Source organism: Pan troglodytes, chromosome 1 (assembly GCF_028858775.2).
Source record: "Pan troglodytes isolate AG18354 chromosome 1, NHGRI_mPanTro3-v2.0_pri, whole genome shotgun sequence".
Lineage (NCBI taxonomy): Eukaryota > Metazoa > Chordata > Mammalia > Primates > Hominidae > Pan > Pan troglodytes.
In genome coordinates this window covers 65,253,089-65,276,554 of record NC_072398.2, presented here as the reverse complement: position 1 = coordinate 65,276,554, position 23,466 = coordinate 65,253,089, and the positions used below count along the sequence as shown (strand labels likewise).

Genomic DNA, 23,466 nt, shown 5'->3' with positions numbered 1-23,466 from the left:
TTTAAGAGACAGGGTCTTGTTCTGTCGCCCAGTCTGGAGTACAGTGGTGTGATCATAGTTCACTGCAGCTTTGAACTGCTGGTCTCAAAGGGTTCTCCTACCTCAGCCTCCCGAGGGGCTGAGACTGCAGGTGCACACCACCATGCCTGGCTAATTTTTAAATTTTTTGTAGAGATGGGGGGTCTCGCTATGTTGCCCAAGCTTGTCTTGAACTCCTAGCCTCAAGTGATCCTCCCACCTTGGGCCCCTAAAGTGCTGGGATTACAGGTGTGAGCCACCATGACTAGCCCATTTTGTTTTGTTTTGTTTTGATTTAAAGAAGAAGAAAATCATCTATAATTCTGCCATGATAACACAGTTCTTTTCACTTTTACTTATTATCTTCCAATTTTTGTTCACAGGCACACATTTTAACATAGTTGCAATCATGCTATCTATTCCGTTTGTGATAGGCAGGAAATATTTTTCAGAACAAATTCTCTGAAGGTTACTTTCTAATTTGAATCGTTTGTGATATTTGTTATGTTTCTGATGCCACAGACAAAAGAATGTATTTGGACTTCATGTTTGAGGAGTTTTAAGGTGATAATGCTTATTTATTGGTTAATGAGCCTCATTTCTGTTTTTTACCCCCACGAAATCTCCCATCCTGTATCAGGGGTGTGGGGCTTGCATGAGGACCCTGATAGCACCATATGAGATGAGGGCATGTGACAAACGTGCAGTGGAATTCAGCCGGAGTGGATGGTGCTCTTTCCTTCTGCTTCTAGACATCATTGCCACTCTCTTGCTCTGGAGGATGTGGGTCCAGAACTCTCTAGGTCTGTGCTGTTCAGTATGGTAACAACTAGCCATATGTGCCTATTGAGCACTTGAAATATAGCCAGTCCTAATTGAAATGTTCTGTACCTGTAAAATCCGCACCAGAGTTTGAAAAAATAATGTAAAATATCTCAGTAATTTCCTATAGTGATCACATGTTAAAATGGTAATACTGTGGGTAAAATGGGTTAAATAAAGTGTATCGTTAAAATTAATTTTATGGCTGGGCATGGTGGCTCATGCCTGTAATCCCAGCACTTTGGGATTACATACACCAGGTTGAGGCTGGTGGATCACCTGAAGTCAGGAGTTTGAGACCAGCCTGGCCAACATGGTGAAACCCCGTCTCTACTAAAACTACAAAAATTAGCTGGGCGTGGTGGTGGGCGCCTGTAATCCCAGCTACTCAGGAGGCTGAGGCATGAGAATTGCTTGTACCCAAGAGGCAGAGGTTGCAGTGAGCTGAGATTGCGCCACTGCAGTCCAGCCTGGGCGACAAGAGCGAAACTCCGTCTAAAATAATAATAATAATAATACTTGTACCTGTTTCTTTTCAATGTTTTTAATTTGGCAACCAAAAAATTTTAAATTGCCTATGGCTAGCATTATATTTCTACTAGACAATGTTGCTCTCAGGCCTTACTTTTCAAAATGCAGCTTGTGGTTTATTTGTGGGTTCTGAAGTCAGTTAGGTGGGCTAAAAATCAATATTTTAAAATCAGAACAGAATGGAATAGAAAATATTAGAATGTCATTATTGTAAAACTTTTTGTTTAAAGTATGCATGTGTGGACTGAATCCCATGTAAAACGTATTTTTTCTTTTTACTATGAATCATGGCTAAAAAGTTTGAAGATTAGTAATCTGGGGTGGCCTGACTTAATCTGAAGCATTACCAGGAGGCCTGGTCTGCTCTGTAAGAGGGCAGGTTGGTACCAGGAACACTTTATAGATTTTAGGTTTGGTTGGTAAAAGCTATTCTGGGACTCTTCAACTAGACCAGACCCTGCAGGAAAGTAAACCTGAACATTAGTGCTCATCCTAAAAGCAGTGGCCACTCAGGAGACTTCCAGAGTGAAGGGTGAACTAAGGATAGCTTACTGAAAGCTGGACCTGTGTGCTCAACCCTAAAGTGTCCCTGGAGTCCAAGAATGACTTTTGTCTGGTGACTTGCTTCTCGGAGACTTTTTCAAAATGGTCTCATGAGTGGTGATACTTTCTAAGAAGCAGGATGATTTCCTAATGACCTTAGAGCCAAGATGAATTGGACAGGGTTCCTTGTGACCCTCAGGTCCTCCCTGCATCATATCCTGTTGAAATCAGAAGAGACTGTATTCTAATCTAGAAGCATGTCTGTCTTCTTCCTGCCTGACAGAAAACATGTCCTTACAGTACAAAAGATGTAGGGGTGGTCACCAGAGCTGTACTTTTGGCTGGGTTCTAAATAAATGACACTGTAAGCCACAGAGAGAAGGGAGAAAAGGCTCCAAAAATGAAGTTTATGGGGTTACATGGGCCTCATATTTATTCTGACAGTTGTAAAAATTCTTTTGGGCTGACCCATTTTTCTTTTCTTAATTAAAAAAAAAAATCTGGCAGGCAAGAGGAAGAAATGTAAACCATGTGACTAATGCTTCAGCTTTTTCTCCTGGAGCCAGATTCTTTAAAAATTATACCTTAGACATGTTTGACTTTTTAAAAACAATTGCCCACAAAAGCCACTAAACATTTTTTTTCTGAAACTTGTAGACTTAGATAGCATTCATTTTCAGGAAGGAATCCAAAAGTACAATATTTAGGAGTTATTGAACCAAAATCTCCTTTGGAGATTTTGCCCTGGTGAATTAGATTACCCTAGGAATTGGCAGAGGAACAGGCGGCCTTTTGCCTCTACTTTGCTTGAGTATTTCCAGTCCTGTTGGTAGCCACCCAAAATGTTTGAGGGAGTTAGACTAAAAGATCGTCAAGGTCCTTTGTAGATGAAAAGTACTATGACTCCAGTGACGGAATGACATGGCAGTCAGGAGTTATGTTTATGTTGACCTCTTGTTTTATACTTATTGCAAACAATTTGTTTGTTTACTCACTCACTCAAATTTGAGCACTTACTATGTGCCAAATGTTGGCCTTTGTAGGAAAATCATAGGATTTTAGAGCACTTATCATAGTAGATTTGAGGGCTTCAAAGTCAAGTTCCAATCTCCCTTTCTGGGGTGATTTCCTATGTCTCACTTTTGCAACTCCACACTTCAGCTAACTGGGCTATTTTCCTGTTTTAGGATCTTTTCTCTTGCTGTTGCCAGGGTCTAAAATGTCCTCCTTTCCTTAATGCCCTTTCTCTTTAAATCACCAGACATCACTCAAATTCTAGCTCAAATGTTACTTCTGTGAGTCCTCTCTGGTTTCTCAAAAGGTAGTAAGTGATTCTTCTCTCAAGCCAAAGCACTTTGTACTTCTTTTTTTTAACACCACACATAATCTTCTTAGAATGAACTGTATGAAATCACCAGTTTTATAAGTTAAAAATGGTTAAATATTGGCAGCTTCATACAGTTCCAGCTAATATTAACTGTGTTATTGTATGGAACTTAAATTAGGCCTCTATAAATATATTGCCCCCAAGACTTATAGCCAGAAATATTCTTTTGTCTTTTCTTCAAAAATATGAGTTATTATTAAACTAAGTTTCATTAAACCTGTGCTTGGAAGTTTCATTAAAAAAATTAAATATAGAAAATATTTATTTTTAATTTTGTTTGTCTTAGCTAATTATCTAAAATTTTGATTCAGTAAACCAATGTATTAGCTATAACTTTCAGTGTAGTTTAATAAGGTTCTGTATAATCATCTACTTTATTTGTTAAAATGATTTATTCAACATGGCTAAACATAAAGCTCTGTGATATATTGCTGGAGACATTCCCCACTCCCAGCAATACTCGCCAGTTAACATTTTTTTCACCATTCAGTATTCCGTGACATCTGATTTGGATACATATCTAGGCAACTCTACAATTATTCAACTTACGGAGTTCCACTGTAGCTACAGAGATCTAAGGAGAGAGTTGGTGGGATAGTTATTTGAAGTCAATGAATATCATGTCTGTAGCATTCCATGTTACCTGTATAGAATCAGAAAAGGATGGAAAGTTAGTTTGGTATGATTTTTTTTCTTTTAATTTAGAGACAGGGTCTTGCTCTGTCACACAAGCTGGAGTGCAGTATGGTCATAGCTTACTGCAGCCTCAAACTTCTGGGCTCAAGAGATCCTCCTGTCTCAGCCTCCTGGATGGCTAGGACTACAGGCCTATGCAACCCCCCATGGCTAATTCTTTTAATTTTTTTTTAGAGATGGGCCGTGCTATGTTACCCAGGCTTGTCTCGAACTCCTGGGCTTACGTGATCCTCCTGCTTTGGCCTCTCAAGGTGTTGGGATTATGGGCATGAGCCACTATGCCTGGCTGATTTTATTTTTCTCGGTGACTTTATGTTAGTTCCTAGTGATCGTTGCTTACAAACCAAATCTGGGATTTTGGGAACATTTGTTGGCAGAACTACCCATCCATTGTTTTCAGTCTACCTTAATTGCTGCCTAAAAATTGGTATACCTTCTTGTACACCCTTTAGACACCACTGTGATTCTAATTTCTGTGAAGATTCCACTCATCACATCTGCTTCTCCTTTTAGTGTCCTTCCAGGTTATTTATCCGGCCCTGGAGCCATGAAATCACTTAAAGGGCTAAGTGCTTTCTTACTATCACCTTCTCTATCTTGGGCTTTAGTTTCCTCTTCACCATGCTGGTCCTACCCTTTCCAGTTTGAAGATCATTTTCCTTGATAGGGAGGATAGAAGCAAAAGAGGAGTGAAGTAGTTCTGCTTTTTCTTTGTTATCAGTTAACATTACCCCACCTATCAGCAACCACTGCCTTCCTATTTTTGCTCCTAGAATAGCTGAAAAAAGTCCTTTTACTTGACCTTAACAATTTTGACAAGGCTCAGTTCATTATACTATTCACTTTCATGTTACTATGTTTTATAAATATGTGCTATCCTAAGTATATGTACAGCTTTAATTATGGGACCTGCTTTCTATCTTTTATAATTTGGAAAACATGTACAACCACCTTGATCTCTTTAGATGCTTTCTTTCATTGCATATTTTAAATATTTGTCTCACCTTTCTTGAAGCCTCTTCCCTGTTAAAGAAGGTTTATATAATAATGCTTTCCTAATGTTTGGGATACATGTCTGACACCTCTACAAGAATATAATCACCCTCCGCCAAGGTTTCTATATATCCTGCAGCAACCATTTTTCATAACTGAGCATAATTATGTCTGGACTAATAGTTATTTTTTATTTCCTCCTATCAGTAGAGTAGATTAAAAACCTAGAAGAAAGCATTGATAGCTATTGGTGAGTGCTTATATCCTGAGAGGGAGGAGTCAAAGATAATTCCAAGACTTTTGGTGTATTTGAACAAAGAGAACAGTGGTATCATTAGTAGAAACAGGGATTCTGTGAAGAACTTCTTTGTGGTGCTGGTGGGAGGGTAGTGATATAGTTATTTGAATTTTAGACATATCATGCTGGAAGGGTTTCTGGATTAGAAGAGATTTGGGATTAGAGGAGTACATTTGGGTATCATTTACACATCGGTGATACTTTAAGCAGTAAGAATGAATGATATAGAGAAAATGGAAAATAAAAGAGTATTGCAGGCCAAGTGTGAGTAATGTCATGTTCAGGGGACCAAAAGGTAGAGACCAGTTAGCCTAGGAGTCAGAAAAGCATAGCTAGGGAGGTAGCAGCAGTAACAGGCTAATTCATTGGCACAGAGTTTGGGGGAGGCCAAAGTTTTAAATACATAAGACTGTGTACTCTAAAAACAAGTAACGTCCTGTCACTTTTGGTCATTTCAGCTTTCCAAAGCATATTTTAAAACTGAACATTAATGAAAACCTTCTCTGAGTAACCCAAATAGCTCTCATCCCATAGGAAAGGCCAGGAGGTTATCATTCTTAATGCATATCATATCAATTCTGAATGCATAATAAAGTTGGTTGTTTATATAAAGTCATAATGAAGTTCCTTGTTCCAGTTGAGTAGAAGTAGCAAATCTGAAGAAAGTGGGGCTTTTAGAAGCAGACACACTCATAGCAACAAAAACTGACAATCCCAGTGGAAGCCTATGTTCAAATGTCACCTTCTTGGTAAGGCCTTGTCTAATCACTCATATAAATTGCAACCATGAAGGCCAGACGCAGAGGCCCACACCTGTAATCCCAGCACTTTGGGAGGCTGAGGTGGGAGGATTGCTTGAGCCCAGGAGTATGAGACCAGCCTGGGCAAAATACTGAGACCCCGTTTCTATTTTTAAAATCAATCAATCAATCAATCAATCAATCAATCGCAACTCTCTCCATCTCTGTCTCTCCCTTTTTTTTTTTTTTAGACGGAGTCTCACTCGGTTGCCCAGGCTGGAGTGCAGTGGTGCGATCTTGGCTCACTGCAAGCTCCGCCTCCCTGGTTCATGCCATTCTCCTGCCTCAGCCTCCTGAGTAGCTGGGACTACAGGCGCCCACCACCACACCTGGCTAAGTTTTTGTATTTTTAGTAGAGATGGAGTTTCAGCATGTTAGCCAAGATGGCCCTGTCTCTATTTTTTAAATAAACAAATCTCAACTCCCCCTAACCCTGGAACTCCCTATCCTCCATTTCAGCTTTACTTCCTCCTTAACACCACTGTCTAATATACCTTTTTATTTGTTCGTTTGTTTCATTGTTATTGATTGATTGATTGCTGCTTCGTACATTAGAATGTAAGTTCCATGAGGTCATGGGTTTTGGTTGTTTTTTTCCCCCTGCTGTATTCCCAAAGTCTAGAACAGCACCTAGCCGATGGAAGACACATGATTATTTGTGGAATAAATGCATGTAAGAAGAAGATGATGATGAAATACCAGGCATAAAAATAAGAAAAGTGTATAGGTATATAGATCATTTAGCTTTGGAATAAGCACTTCTATTTATGTCAGTTTCTCTAGGGGAAGATACTACAGTTCATTGTAGCACTGATGGCCTACTGAGCTATAAATGAAAGGTTAAACTGTGCTCCGGATGTTCTGCTTTTGAAGGCAGAAAAATAACATATTTCAGTAACATTTTAATCAAATAAATGAAACTTTTAGAATGTTTATGTTTAAAGGGTCCCTCCTTGGGAAAATAATTCCTGTATTGAACACTAAATTCTCCCATGAATGACCATTGTTATGTGATTTAAATGTACCTTTTTTTTTCTTCTCTTTTCTTTTCTTTTCTTTTCTTTTTCGAGACAGAGTGTCACTCTGTTGCCCAGGCTGGAGTACAGTGGCATGATCTTGGCTCACTACAACCTCCGACTCCCAGGCTCAAGCAATTCTCGTGCCTTAGCCTCCTAAATAGCTGGGATTACAGGCATACGCCACCATGCCCAGCTAATTTTTGTGTTTTTAATAGAGTCAGGGTTTTGCCATGTTGGCCAGGCTGATCTTGAACTACTGGCCTCAAGTGATCCACCTACCTCCACCTCCCAAAATGTTGGGATTACAGGTGTAAGCCACTGCATCCGGCCGTGTGCCAGTTTCTTAAAATTTGATTTTTCCTTAACCTTATTGACAACCTGAACAACTTTCTTGCAGGTCCACTGGAAATGTTAAACGTTTTGCCTCCTTTTTTTCCAGTCTCAGAGACTTTTAACCCAAAGGTGTGGAATTAACCCAAAGGTGTGGAGCTACAGAGAAATATATGGCAGCTAAACTTAAAAACTATTAAACTGGAATCTCTCCCACTGGTTTTGCTTTCACAGACTGTTGCTTTATTGTAGGACGTCAGTGGCCTGTTTGTTACTCTCATGTCTTTTTGGCAAAATGAATGAGTAAGTGCTTCTAAATTACTGTGAGATGCATGTCGAATTGCATAAGTAGATTTGAAAAATGCTGTATTTTTGATTAAGGTATAGCTGCAAAGCATAGCTCTTCAGTTCAAGAGGCGTAACCTGACCTGCTACACATTTTACCCTTCTCCACAGTTGCCTCTTAGTCCTTGAAAAAACATTTTTTTCTTATTCCCTCTCTTTCATTATTTACGTTGGATACAATAGCTGTGTACGCTATTTCCCTGGCTCAATATAATATAAGTTTTTAAACTTTACAATCTATGGTAGTGACTGAGAAAAACTTTTTAATGTGAAGGGAAAGTGTCCCCACTTTAATTAGAATGACAAAGCAGTATGGAGTTATGTAATAGGTATTCATGCAGCTCCATTGGTTACATAATATAATGGTCACTCACAACAGATACTTAAATCCATTTCACATCCAGGACCATTGTGTCCACTTGCAGAGACAGTGCTTTCTTTGTTTTCACCAAATAAATAGCTGGTGATTATTAGCTTAGCTTTTAAGTTAAATCACATTCCTGGAAAGGGAAATGTTGCAACTCTTTTTTAATAGGAGAGGAGAATGCATTTTTGAAAATCCAAACATACTATTACTGCCAGTGATATGACCATTACACCTCTTTGACAAGAGAAACCTATGTTTTATTTAATTTAGACAGTTATAATTTCCCATAGTCACATGACCTTTATCCTGTTAATATGCAATCTAAATATTTGTCTTCAAACGGTTTCAGTGACATGGAACAGCCATGACTTAATTTGCCTGTGATGATGTCTTTTCCCTTCCAGCACCCCGTAAGTGGAATTTTGACTTGTTGCTGAGTTTGTGATTTATTCACAGCATCTGACATGGAGTAGGTCCTTACTACTTGGCATGTGTGGAGTGGGGGTAGAGGGCAGCACGTGGGGATGTCTTCAGTGAGCAAATGGGGGGCCTGACCTACTCGGCCGTCTGGTGCTGCTCCTTCCATGAGGCTTTGGAGTCTGAGGGATCTGGGTTCTGTCTTTTGACTCTTGGCTCTGTCAATTACTAGTAATGTGACCAGGCAGATTGCTTGTCCTGTTTGAGCCTCAGTGTCCTCATCTATAAACTGGGATTATTGTGAGTATCAAATGAGATTGTGTATTTAAAAGGGCTTCGAATATTAGACACAACCAAAGATAATGATTCCCAATCTGAAATTTACTAGTCAAAAATGAACTTGTAACACTGATTGACTTCTGTATTCATTTCCTCTGATCTGCTCCAGTGAGGAACAAGTTAAAGCAAGTGTATGCTTCTACTTGGAATAAAACTGGTATCAGTCAATGACTATGGAAAAAGAATAAAATTTGCCCCTTTCTATGGGTAAGGAAGAGAGTTGGAGAGGAGAATGATAACACTGTGCTCAGTAGAAGCAGATGACTTTACTTCAGTCATGGTTTATTTCATTTTGTCATCATAGGAATTTCTCTAATATTGTTACCATGGTTCTTAATCATCAATGCTTGTTATAATAACCGGGATTGAATGCACCTTCTTCAGTTACAGGGATTTGGATTTAGGAAGTTGGAGGTGGGGCCTGTGAATCTACTTTTAACAAGTACCCCAGGTGATTCTGATGAAGGTGGATCAGCCAGGCATGGTGGCTCATGCCTGTAATCCCAGAACTTTGGGAGGCTGAGGCAGGAGGATAGCTTTAGCCCATGAGTCTACCTGGGCAATATAGTGAGACCTCATCTCTACGAAAAAAATAAAAAAATTAGCTGGGCACAATGGTGTATACCTGTAGTCCCAGCTATTCAGGAAGCTGAGGTGAGAGGATTGCTTGAGCCTGAGAGGTGGAGGTTGCATGAACCATGATCGTGCTACTGCACTCCAGCCTAGGCGACAGAACAAGACCCTGCTTAAAAAAAAAAAAAAAAAAAAAAGTAGATCGTGATCAACATTTAGGAAATTTTGCTCCCATCACTGTTGCTTTCTCCAGTAGTTTTCTAAGTGAATCTTTTCTTTTTTTCATATAGTTCATTCTTCATGTAAACTCATTCATCATGATATACTCACATTTACACTTACATTTGATCCTGATAATACCCACCTGCTTAAAACCCTTTAAAAGCTTCACATTGATATTAAGTTGAATATCAAAGCTCTTCTGGCTGAGCTTCCACCCACTCTCCCTTGGTTCACTCTCCTTTGGCCACATCAACTTCTTTTTATCCTTCTTGTATTCCAAGTTACTTCATGGCATTTGCACATGCTGTTCCCTCCCCTGAAACGTTCTCTCTCTCACCATTTACCTGGTGCACACCTACTGATAATTCCCATGTTTCCTTAGTGAAATTTCTCTTATATCTAAGACAAAACCTGATCCTCTCATGTTTTTAAGCAGCTTTTTATAGGGAGCAATGATTTCTACCGCCATTAGACAATTGTTAAATTATCTTCTCTGCTTGAATGTTGGCTTCATGAGGATAGGGAGTGTGTCTGTGTTGTTCATTTCTGTATCCACAGTGTCCTATAATAGTATGCAGAACATAGTGGAAGCTCAGGAAATATTCTGAATAAATAAATGAATGAAAATGGGATTTGTGGCAAAGAAGTGATGCTCTAGTCCTCCACTTATGAGGATTTAATGACTGATGCAGTGAGTGGGCCTTTTTATAAAGTGGCAGTGTGCCTAACTTAGCATTCTAGAATGAGATGTTTATTTCAGTGATAAAAACTTCTTATAAGTTCAGACACCTCAAACAATATCCTTTGTGTTCAACGCTTAGAACCTGGTATGGGAAAAAGGGGAAGTTATAAAGATTTCAGATGAAATCCTGACTTATTTTGCATGACATCTTTCATGCAGAAAGTATTGGAAGCTGCTTGGTAGTCCAACGCCTCACAAGTAAATTTCTTGCAATGTATTTATTTATACTTATATCACATAGCTGGTTGATTAGATTGTGTATTCATTTCCTCAGATACTCCCACTTGGAGTGGTAAAAAGTCAAGTAAGTGCATATTCCCACTCTCTGTTTTCAAAGCAAACAGTTGGCCCAGTGGCATCTACATCAGATAGAACAATAAGAGCAATGTCAGCCCCAGAGAATGAGAGATCTTTGTTATGTGTAGCTTGATTCAGCATCTCAATCTTGTTGGGAAAAGAATTCTGGAGAAAAAAAAAACCCATGACTTAAGTAATTTTTAAAATCATGATAACCAAATATAGAATTAATTGGTCTTCAAAAAAAACTCAGAACAGTCATTTTAATAAATTCACTGCAGTTCTCAACTGCTGTGAAGAGATGGGACCAGTTAATTTTGTTTACTTGAAATTTTTAGTTCAGAAAAACAGATTTTTGTATTTTTCAAGGTATCCATGGAGTTTTGCATGCATTGAATTCAGATTTTAAAATAATATGCAATTTACTTACAGTATTACTTTGTTTTCCGTTCATTACCACAAATATTTATTGAGCATCCATTATGTAGTAGACATTATTTTATGCACCAGAGACAGAGTGGTGGGCAAGACAGTTAAGGGCTCTGAACCCATGGAGTTTACAGGCAACAAACAAGTAAAGAAGTCAGTACTATCAATAAATTAGTCTAGATAAGGTAATCTGGTGTGGCAGGGGAAGATGGGAAGTGTGACACTGACCAGAGGGGTGCTCTAGGGGGTTTATCTGAGTAAGTACTGCCCAGTGAAAAGAAGGGAATAAGGAGCCATCCTGAGAACATGCTCAGGCTGAGCAGCATTTAAGGCAGATGGAACAAATGCAAAGATCCTTCCATGAGAATGAGCTTGCTGTGTTTTAGGAACCGAAGGAAGGCCAGTGTGGTTGGGGCCTAGAGAGGGAAGGAGATGGGTTTTGGTGGTGAGGTCAAGGAGATAGGTAGGAAGGGCTTTGTGAGGTCTGGCAGAAGGCTGGATTTCATTTAAAGGATTATGGGAAGCCAGTGGGAGGTTTTAAGTAGGGAGTGACACCATCTGATTTGTGTTTTTAAAAGATCACCATGGATGCCATAAGAACAATTTAAAAGATTGTTTATTTTAGCAGTCCAGCTGAGAGGTGATGATCAAGCATTACATGCTTTTATTGTATATGTACAGACTTTATATGTACATATTTTTATTTGACTGAATTTGGAAGAATCAAGTAAAGGTTATTTAGGGACTATAGTAATGTCACTAGATAGATTCATTAGATTAAAAACATATCCATTTAATTAATATTCATGAAGAGCTTATTACTGATTTGGTTGAAGGCCAATTTCTAGACATTTAAATATGAATAGTCTTTGCTCTTAAAAATTTTACAGTCTAGTGCGGGATACCTATAATTAAATAAATACAACCTAATATGGGAAGTATATGGCTATTATGAATAAAACTGTAATAAATGTTTCTGGCCATGTCTTTTGGTGGGCATATACACTCATTTCTGTTGAGAATATGTCTGAGTGAATTGGTGAATTATAGGATAGGCATGTCAAGCTTTAGTAGCTTGTTGGACTTTATTATAAAAGCAGGATTTGTACTTTAGAAAGATCATTTTGTATATGGATGAGTGGTTGAAGTGATAAGACTAGAGGCAAGTGAGACTAGTTAGGTGCCTATTACTCATACCCAGTTATGGACTGAGATGTAAATTAAGGCAAAGGCAATGAGGCTGAGGAATGAGAATGAAGTGGGAAGATATAGGAGATGGAAGAGGTTGGATTTTGGGGGGATGAGGGAGTAAGGATGATCTGTACATTTATGACTTGGGTCATTAAGTCAGAGGCTAGAAAAGGGGTGAGCTTTTAGAGGAATAAAATGAATTTCCTTATGTATGTGTTAAATTAGAGTTGTCTGTGAATTATTCAGGTGAATGTGGTAATTGGAAATTCAAGTCTAGAATTCAGAAGAGAAGTAAAAGCTGTAGATAAAGCTTTGGGAGTTAATATAATATTTGTGTTAGGTGAAACTGTAAGGATATATGTGTGGGATGACCAGAAAGAGTATAGAAAAAGAGGAAAGAAGGTTGTGGTTAGAAATGTTTCCATATTGATGGTAAGTGAAGGATGAGGAACTGTTGATGAGCCTTTAGATTCACAGAAGATTTTTGAGGAAGATGAGATAGTGTGGTTAAGTCTGACTGTGGGTCCAGACTGCTTGAATTTGAATCCTGGCTTTTCTGCCTCTTAGCTGTGTGACCTGGAATGAGTCACTTAGCCTCTCTGGGTCTCAGTTTTCTTATCTGTAAAATTGGGGATAATAAATGTATCTGCTTTATAAGGTTATTATAAGATATATACAAAATGCTTGGAATTGTTGTTGTTATTGTTGTTCTTGAGAAAATGATGTTTATAAGGAAAAGGTACAGAGTTTCAGGAGGGAATCAATAGTGCCGATTCTACAGGGATATCACAGGAGGTAAGTGCTAAAACATTTCCATAGGATTGACAACCAGCTGGAAGAGTAATGGGGGCAGAAACAAACTCTGTAGGCTAATCATAATACCGTCCCTTTTTGTAGGAACACCTATTGAATTTCATAACATAAACACACAAGAAAGATCACATGGTTTGCTTGAAAGCCTCTCAGGTTATTGACATAAGTGCTAGTAATACCTTAGTTTAATATATAGTTCTTTAATTTAAAGCAGCTCAAAGTGTATCCTGTGTTCTTTTGAATCACCCTCATAACATCAAGGTGAGTTAAGGAAGATGAAGATAATATTCTTAGTTTACAAATGAGGAAACTAAGACTAAGAGAGGCCAGATGACTTTATCCAAGCTTTTATTAATCAACTTCTCTGTTATCCCATTCAGTAAACCCTAGTCATCCTTGTTTTCACATTGTCAAGCATAGTATAGCTCAAAGGGTAATCAATAGAGATTCTGCAGTTTAGAATCACCTAGGATGCTGGTTAAAATGCAGACCACCTAGCCCTTGTTCTGGGTCTACTGATCGGAATCTCTGGGGCATGGGCTCAGGAATCAGTTTCTGCCCAGCACTCCAGGTGATTCTCTTGAAAACCCTTTAGTGTATTTAAGGGAACAGGCAAATAAATCCATAAATGTATCTTGTTTATTAGTGAGATTTTTCACAAAAAAGTGTTAAAATATTTTGTATTCAGAAACTCAGGCTACTATAACTAAAACCTTAGAACCTTGTTCTGAACATATTGTATGAACATTTGCTATATTTTTGCAGTTGAATAGTACTTTTGGTTAAAAGTAAAACTGATTTGACCTTACAAATGAATAATAGAATCCATTGGTAAGTTACCACAGCACTGCTGGAGAAGTCACAGAGAAGCTATGGCTGAGGACTCTATTTTATATCGATTCGGTTAATGGCCCTACCTGCAGTTAGTATTTTTAGTTATATAGTATTGATTAGAAAGAGTTGCTCTCCCTATATTTATAGCTTCAGTATGCATATGATGATGAAATGAGCCATATCTCTCTCTGTTTTTTTTTTTTTTTTCAGCATAGCAGCATAAAACTCTGAGGCTCAGGTAGCTTTGAAGACTGTCTCTAGGAGGTGGGACCTCATAAGAGTCTAGACCAGGTCTAGGTGGTAAAAGCCTCGTGAATTTACTTTCTTATTTAATTGTAGAGGAGGTGCATTTATCTGTATGAGTTGGCGTCTTATCTGTCTATTAATTTGTTGTATCTCTGGCTTCCAGCAGCCCCATAGTAGGAACTCAACAAATATTTGCTGAATGAATGTATCTACTCAAGTGTATTTAGGAACAAACAAAAACAACCAAATCAAAAGGAATTATCCTAGCTCACTACCGAGATAGCTAGTTCTAGAAAGCACTAGCAAGTAGCTGATAATTAATTGAACTGGAACTAGAAACAGAATCTAGTTCCTTGCCCACCCTCCCCTTCATTTTTTCCTGACTGCCACCTTTATCATTGAATCCTAAGGTTGCGAGAGGCCTTACCCCATCAGTTCTGCAACTCCCTCTGTGAGGCTCCTGCTTATTTACCTGGCATGTATTTAATGTCTATGGCATATGCACTAGTACTAAGCTCTGTACCCCTTTCTTTACACATCATTAAATGAAGAAATTCACACTCATACTATCATCTCTAAGGTTTTTAGAGAGTAGAAATTCCTTATTCCTTTTATAGATTTCCTTAGTACCTCATTTGAGTTCTTGGCACAATGGAGGCTCTTCTCTTTTTATTTTGTATTTTTTTTATTTTTAGAGACAGGGACTTGGTCTGTTGCCCAGGCTGGAGTGCAGTGGCACAATCATAGCTCATTGTAGCCTTGTACTCGTCCGTTCAAGAGATCCTTTCACTTCAGCCTCCCAAGTAGCTAGGCACATATCACCACACCCAGGCTAATTTTCTAATTTTTTTTTACAAACAGGGTCTCACTATATTGCCCAGGCTAGTCCTGAACTCCTGACCTCAAGCGATCCTCCCACTTCAGCCTCCCAAAGCACTGGGATTATATGCATCAGCCACCGTGCCTGGCCAAAGCACTTTTAATACTGTTTTAATGACTGATACCAAGAGCGGGTCACAAGCCATGGAAATGATGAGCATCTTCTTAGGAGGATAAATATTTTCTTTACAAACAAATGCCTATCTTTTTACATAAAATTTTGATCATTAATATCTAGTAAACAAAATGTTTGCTTTCTTGGTTTCTGTTCATTTGGACAAATTGGATCTGTGTTTTTTTGCCAGCTACCAGGCCTTTCTATATGCTACTTTCTTCTTTAAATGTTTTTTTACAAGTCAGAATTTACAAATCTGCCCTTTTGTCTGGCTGTATCCCATAATCAATCATATTGTCATTCTGCTTTCATTTCCCTTTATTTCTGAAAATAGAAGGAAACTGTCTTTTGACTAGAGAGTAGATTTCTAAACCTAGCAGGTAGGAAAATTATTTAATATTCTGGAAATCAGAGCAGAACACGAGTGCTTTCCATGGATTCCCAGTCTGTATTACCCAGTAGTTTCTCATCCAGAAGCCAGCTTCTCCTGGCTTTCCTTGAGCCCTTGGGTTAAGTCATTCATCCATCTTTCTTAGACTCTTAGACTAAATTTACTCATTTAAGAAACTATAATAATGAGAGGGATTTTGTTTCCCCCCAAAGAGAGTCTTTGGCACTAAGACGTTATTTTTTGTCTTTAGGTGTTAAGGATTTCAGTCAGTGTCAAGAGGTAAGAAGGATAATACCAGAGATAATACCAGATGTAATCAGACTTAACTTTGGGTGAAAGTAGTTGGTGTAGGGGAAAGAAAGTGAAAAGTATTTATAGAGTGCTGAATAGCTTGTAATCTTTCAACATGCCTTAGATCTATTATCTAACTTTCTCTTTCTTACAAAAATCCTATGAAGTCTGTAGATTCTGGGCAATTGAGTTCTGATATTCTTGGGTGTACAGATATGGAGATTGAGTACCCAATACCGTATTGCTTTGTGTTTTTAAGGAATATCCCATGATTGAAAGACAGGGCTGGTTTTATATCCTTGCTTTAATGCCTATGCTAATTGGCTGGGTAACTCTGGGTGTGACCCCTTACTTCTCCAAACCTCTGTTTCCGTAAGTGGGAATAATTCCTACACTACAGGGTTGTTGTAAGGGTTGAGCATCTAATCCATAATGTGCACTCAGTAAATACAAGTTAGCCTTCTTTCTTCATTTACAGTCTAAGAATGGTTTTCTTAGAATTAATTTATAGCTTATGAAGAAGAAAACCTATTAAGAAAAAAAGCCAGTTTAGTGTATCTTTTTTTTTTTTTTTTAGACGGAGTTTTGCTCTTGTTGCCCAGGTTGGAGCGCAATGGCGTGATCTCAGGTCACTGCTACCTCTGCCTCTTGGGTTCAAGCGAGTCTCCTGCCTCAGCTTCCCGAGTAGCTGGGATTACAGGCACCCGCCATCACACCGAGCTAATTTTTTTTTTTTTGTATTTTTTTGTATTTTTAGTAGAGATGGGGTTTCTCCATGTTGGCCAGGATGATCTCGAACTCCTGACCTCAGGTGATCCACCCACCTAGGCCTTCCAAAGTGCGGGAATACAGGCGTGAGCCACTGCGCCCGGCCTTCAGTGTATCTTTCAAAGAGGTATACTCAGGATACACGCAACTGTTTTTCATAGAACTTTGCCCTAGGTTTGATCACCTAATAACATGCTTGAAAGACACCTGGTGGGTTTATCAGTAGCCAATTCTAGCAAGCCCATGATCTAGGAATATTATACGTGCCAAAAACAGTGCTGAGGGATAGAATACTTGCCAGAGACACTGCAGCCCAGAGGTTTATGAATCATAAAGCTACATCTTACATCTGAATTTATAAGTCCACATAGACTTTAAATATTTCATTTTGGAGGGGAAGGGATCAAACTAAACAATGTCATTATTACTTGAATTCCGAGATCCAGGGGAGTAATAATTTTATTGTCATTTTGGATAATGGGGCTTTGGTTTTTAACATTACAATAATAGGTAATCATAACAGTGGGAACTAAATGTTCCCATAGGAATCGCCTAGGTAGGGAAAGTGCAGAAGATTCCTTAATGTGGTATACGGAATAAGAATCAAAAATTAATGACTTGACTTTAAAGTTTGGAAACATCAGTTAGTTGCTACCCTTCCCCGTACTCTCCCTGGAGGATTGGTGAAGGAGCACTTATAAATCTCACAAGGAGATAAAGCCCCATGGAGCTGTCTGTGGGATTTATGGCATGCTGGGAAAGCTTCTGGGCTGTGGGGAAGCCTCTCCATTCATAGCAGGCTTCATTCACAGAGAATATTAGGTCACACAGAAGCTCACTACCCCCTGCTGACCTTTACAGACAGAGATTGGCTGGGCTGCACAAAAACAGAATGGACTCAAGCAAGCCAGGGCACCTGTTAACCTGTGACCTTAGTTTATGAAGACCTTGGACATTTGAGGCTCTGAATGAGAGAAAAAGGAGGGAGCTATGAATTTTGGAAGTTCACTCTGGATACTAATTTGTATGTGACAATTTGTGATCTTATTTGGCAAATGCAACAGTGACTATTTTAATTTAAACTCCTCTCCCTCCGTGCAACTCTTAAATCCTTGAACTTCTCAAAATTGCATGTGATGTATTCCTTTTATAAAGTAGGTAACGAAGTCATTGAAACTAAGTTTTTGCCCTAGGTCCGACAGTAAATTGGCTCCAAATGGAAATGCAACCTGTTAATTCATAACGCCTTAGTTCAGCAGTCCCCAACCTTTTGGCACCAGGGACTGGTTTTGTGGAAGACAGTTTTTCCATGAACGGGGGTTGAGGGGTGTTCGTTTCAGGATGAAACTGTTTCACCTCAGATCATCAGGCATTAGTTAGATTCCCATAAGAAGTGTACAACCTAGGTCCCTCGCATGTGCAGTTCACAATAGGCTTGGCGCTCCTATGAGAATCTAATGTTGCCGCTGATCTGACAGGAGGTGGAGCTCAGGCAGTAATGCTGGCTCACCTGCCACTCACCTGCTGCTGTGAGGCCCGGTTCCTAACAGGCCATGGACTGCTACTGGTCCATGGTGCAGGGGTTGGAGACCCTTGCTTTAGTTATTGGCATTCTGAGTTTCAAGCAGAAAAGTATCAGATGAAAGTGAAATTATTTTATTTGAAAAATGTGGTCAGCAAACTTCTTAAAATCCACTTAATATTTAAATTTGCTTTCTGGGAAACTTTGGAATCCTTAAAGGATGACCAGAATGTCAGAAATGGAGATTTGTGTTAGAGAAGATAGAATCTGTTATGGATTAATGTTGGACCAAGACTCCAGGAGTACTACTCTTTTTCAGGAGATGAGAAACACAGCTTCCTGTTTCCTTCAGGAGGGTTCCTGGACTCTATCTAGGAAACCCTACTGAGACAGGATGGCAAAGGGGGATGGGATTTCTGTGTGATAAAACACTAGCTATTGTTTGTTATTACAGCTCCCTTTACATCTTCCTGAGGATGAAGGATATTCATCATAGAAGCCTGACCACGTGGCTTCATTCTAACAAGTGGCTTCAAGCAAGGTCAACTCTTGGGGCTCGTGTAGTTTTTTCAGAGCACATTCGTTTGTCATACACATGCCCTTCTGCCTCTCCTGCCTCCACGTTTCTACTTTCTTCATAGTTCAGAGGTGTAATTCCCTTCTTCTATCAGATAAAGATCATGGTGACAACACAAATACCTTAACTGGAACGTACACAGAAAGAAAATGTCTCAGCCAGTGTGAAGGTGTCTCTTGACACTGACACAATCTGAGAGGGACTTCTGGGCAGGGGTATGCTGATAAACTGGCCCTCCAAAATAAAAACCCTTATTTGTAGCATTGCTAATTTTCATGGCGTAAATAGTGTCACCATGGCTGAACTCACACTACCAACATGATGCCACTGAATGCAGAGGTGAGGAGTGTGCACATTTGGCTCGTGCAAGAGGTTCAAGCTGGCTCCAGCATACCGCTGTCTAAGCCTTGATATGTTTGCATAATTAGAGGGAAGGTACATATGTCAGCACATATGTGAATCTGGTGGTGAAGATTTCTTCTGGTTTCTCTGCCCAGAAATGCCATCATAGATCAGACGATGTATGAATTTGCCACATGTGCAAGTGCCTCTTCTGGTGCTGCCCATCTTTACTCTTGGAACCGGCTTAATTTTGGTACTCATCCAGATACCATCCTTAGCCTACTACTCTTCCTATTTTAATTGATGTAATTTCTACATATTTCCATCTTAGACCCTTCTCCCAACTTTTAGATTCTAACTGCCTGTTGGACTTACCATTGGCATGTCCCCCAGAATACCTCAAGTTCTACATTCCAAAATGGAATTCAGTACCTAACCCACCAAAATCTGACTTCCTCCCCTCAATTTTCTTTCGTATAGGTGACACCATTATCTTTCCAGCCATCCACACTAGAAATCAGGTGAAGTTTCCAGATTCTTTATTTTCCTTCATTTTATTCTCTACATCCAATTGATCAGAAGTCTTGATGATCTTCTTTTTGATTATTTGATGGGAGGGTAAATGTGTCCCTCCCATCTGCCACCTTCTCCATTCCTATTATTGTACTAGTTAAAGCCCTTGCAGTTGCTTATCTGGAATATCCACAACTTTCGTACTGGTTTTTCCAACTTTAAAACTGTCCTCATCAAATCTGTCCTCCACGTTGATTTCCTTGACTATGCTTAAAACCTCATCATTGGTCTCCCATTTCAACAGGACACAGAGTCTCAGCTCCTTAGCATGCAACCTAAGTCCTCCATAATCAGGTAGTCTCCTGCTGGCTCTCCAGCCAAAGCATTCCTTCCCTCTGTCATATTGTTTATGCAGCCACACATTTTCCCCCTGTAGTGGTGGAAAGGTATGATGCCTTTCCTCACCCATCATAAGGGTCATCGGTAACTCTCCTATAACAAAAGACAGGTTAACAAGAGAAAAGCATAACAGATTTCTTTAATCAAAGTTTTATGTGACATGGGAGCCTTCAGAAATAATGGCCCAAAGACCCAGAGGAAACTTTCCATTTTTATGCTTAGAGTCAATGAAGAATGGACAGCCATGTGGAAATGTGATTGGATGAAACGGGTATGATCTAATGGTAATAGACTAAGGGGGAACCCAGCAAGGCCTGTCTGTTCAGATTCTTCCTGGCCACTCTTTGTAGTATTCTTCTTTCCCCCTGGGTGTGGGCCAGGACCCCTATGGAACGAGGGTCTTATGATCTACTATCAGACAAGGTAGGTCAGAGAATTTATGGTCAGCTTCTAAACAAAAAGGTGAGGGAGGTTAGAGCAATATTTCCAGGCTTTAAGCCTTGCTTTAGGATAAGAGGGGGTTCTAGTTTCTATGACTCACCTTGGGAAGGAGGAATCCTGGTTTCTATGATTCACTTCAAGGGAGAAAGAAGTGTAGGAGACAGGAGGGCAGGAAAAGGTCAGAGAATTTGCTTCTGAGGCTGCTTCTGAGGCCTTCCAATTCCTTTAGTTCAAAGTCCTCAGCATGTCAAAGTTCCATACTTTGGGAGAGCGTTTTCATGACTTTGTTAATGCTTGTTTCTCTGCCTGCTGTGCCCTCCCCAACATAGTTAACTCTCATTCATTATGTGAAACCCAGTGCAGGCCAGGTATGGTGGCTCATGCCTGTAATGCTAGCACTTTGAGAGGCCAAGGTGGGAGAATCACTTGAGTCCAGGAGTTTGAGACCAGCTTGGGCAATATAACGAGGCCTTGTCTCTAAAAATAAATAAATAAATAAATAAATAAATAAATAAATAAATAAATTAGCTGGGGTGGTGCGTGCCTGTAGTCCCAGCTACTTGGGAGGCTGAGGTGGGAGGAATGCTTGAGCATGGGAGGTTGAGGCTGCATTGAACCCTGATTGCACCACTGTACTGCGGCCTGGGCAATAGAGATGGACTGCATCTCTAACAAACAAACAAAACAAAACAACCCAGTGCAGACAGAACCTACTTAAGAAGCCTTTTCTGACACCTCCTTTATACTGGGCCCCTCTTGGTGCTTCCTCCATGTCTTGCCTCTCTCTCCACCATTTTACTCACATTTTATTGTAATGGTTTCTTTGTGTCTGTTTCCTTCACCAGACTGAACAACTTGGTTGCCAGAACTGCATGCTATTTACCTTTATATGTCTAGTACCTTGCACAGTGCCTGGCACATAGTACCATTTAGTTAATATGTAGCTGAATAAGTAGATGAATAAATGGAAAAGACAGCCATTGTGTATGTGCTAGTAGCATAAAAATACAGGATACACAATTACATTTCAAATTCAGATAAATAACAAATAGGTTTTTTTTAGTATGCATAGATCCCAAACATGGAATGGGACATACTTACACCACATAGTATGTAATTATTCATTATTTCTCTGAAATTAAAATTTCACTGGGCATCCTGTAATTTATCTGTCAACCCTAACCTAGCAAAAAAGTGACTTCGCACCCAATATTAGGTTAGCACAAAGGTGATTGTGACAAGTTTTGGTTTAAGTTTTGTTAAGTTTGCCACTATTTTTAATGGCAAAAGCCATAATCACCTTTGCACCAACCTAATAAAAGTTCACACAAGGCAGAAGCTCATGTTGAGCTTGACATCATGGGCCCTAAAGTATTTTCTAGACTTTACCTTAACATCTCTGAGTGTACTGTGTGTAAATAGTCACTGTAGTACTCAGGTGTATTGGCCTTGTCATGTTCTGCTGGGTGTCATTACATACATGATTTCTGCTGAGAGAATGATGCAAATTTTGTTGCATGGCAAAGAAATTTATGCAGTTGAGTAATATGGAGAGATGAGCAGAGCTTATTTGTGAGTCAGCTTGTGGGTTTTCCTATACAGGTGGAGTATCCTTAATCTTAAAACTGAAATTCAAAGTGCTCCAACATCCATGCTTATGGCAGTGTTTTGCAGTTTGGATTTTCAGAATGGGGATACTTGAATGGTAAGTATAGTGGGAATATTTCAAAATCTGAAAAATTCTGAAATCCAAACCACTTTCAGTCCCAAGAATTTGAGATAAAAGATCCTCAGCCTGTATCGTGGTGGTTTGTTGTTGCTGGATAGTGGTTGTAGGGCATATGAAAAGGAAGCATAAAACTTACTTTTGGTGTTTGGGGATGAATGTAGGGATTGGGTGTGGGTTTTAGATTTTTGGAGGGAGTTAACAGCTGGAATAGTACTCACTATTTACTTTGCTGCTCAGGCCAAGATGCCTGAGAACTGATATACTGAAGAGTGATCATGGTGTGGAGGACTCCATACTGTCTCCATTCTAATGAGGTTGTTTGCTTAACACGTTCCCTGTTAAACTATCAGATGACTGAATTATTATTTTGATTGAAGGGACTTTTTTTTTTTTTCAAATTAGAAACACCCAACTGGTTAACAGTTTATGTTTTAGAAGGTGAAAGAGTTTATTTTTCCATGACTGGAAACGGAATTGAAATATGGCATCTTTCATCTCTCACATGCCCTTTTTCCTCTCCGTCTCATGCCAAAGTCGATAATTATGGAAATTACCTGGTAGGACACTTGGGCACAGTTTTAGATATTTACCCCATAGGACTCAGACATGTTCTCTTAGAGAAAGCTGGATTCTAAAGGCACAAAGATCAACCAAAAAAACAAACATGAAACATTTTTGTGGTCTCAGTACCATGATCTTGTCAGTAAAGCGACGGTCTATGATTAAATCCAGATTGAGCTGTTTCCTGTTAGCGTGCTAACCCACAGGACAGGCTCAGGCCTCCGTGTCTTGCTTTCTAAGTCTGGGTTATTAAGCACTTGTCTGACAAGGGTTCCACCCCTTTCGTCTTAAACTTTAATTCAAAGTTGCTAAGATAATATAAGCAAAAACAGGTCCTAAAGTCTCTTAAAACACTTACAGACCTATTGAATCTTTTCTTGCAAAAATGAAACTTTTAACATTTTAGCTTCTCTTGTCGGGTCATATGGCAGAGTATTTTTTGTGTTTCCCCTCTGTACAGTTTCATTTCAAAATAATTTCAGTGGTAAGCAGATCATTTTAAGTTTTTGTTTCATAAGAAATGTACTCTATTTGAATGTTGGCAAATTAGAAGTCATCAGATCTTTCCCCTGCCATAATAAGCAGATATTAGGATATTTAGCAGATCTACAGAAAATGACATTAAGCAAATTCTCTGATAACATGCATTGTTATTTTTTGTGAGAATGATTGTAGGCACAAGAGCA

General features: G+C 39.2%; 1 protein-coding gene across 6 annotated transcripts in view; it reads left to right on the top strand.

Moving 5' to 3' along the window:
• Positions 1 to 23,466, top strand: part of RGL1 (ral guanine nucleotide dissociation stimulator like 1) — a 291,692-nt gene that overhangs the window by 183,040 nt on the left and 85,186 nt on the right. Inside the window, exon 1 of one of the 6 annotated variants that reach the window (XM_016933984.4) lies at positions 22,063 to 22,195. The exons of the other annotated variants lie outside the window; for them this stretch is intronic. Within the exon in view, the coding sequence (XP_016789473.1) occupies positions 22,193 to 22,195 (3 nt within the window). The 5' untranslated portion in view covers positions 22,063 to 22,192. Of the gene's footprint in view, positions 1 to 22,062; positions 22,196 to 23,466 lie in introns of those variants that run through there. 6 annotated transcript variants of the gene reach the window in all.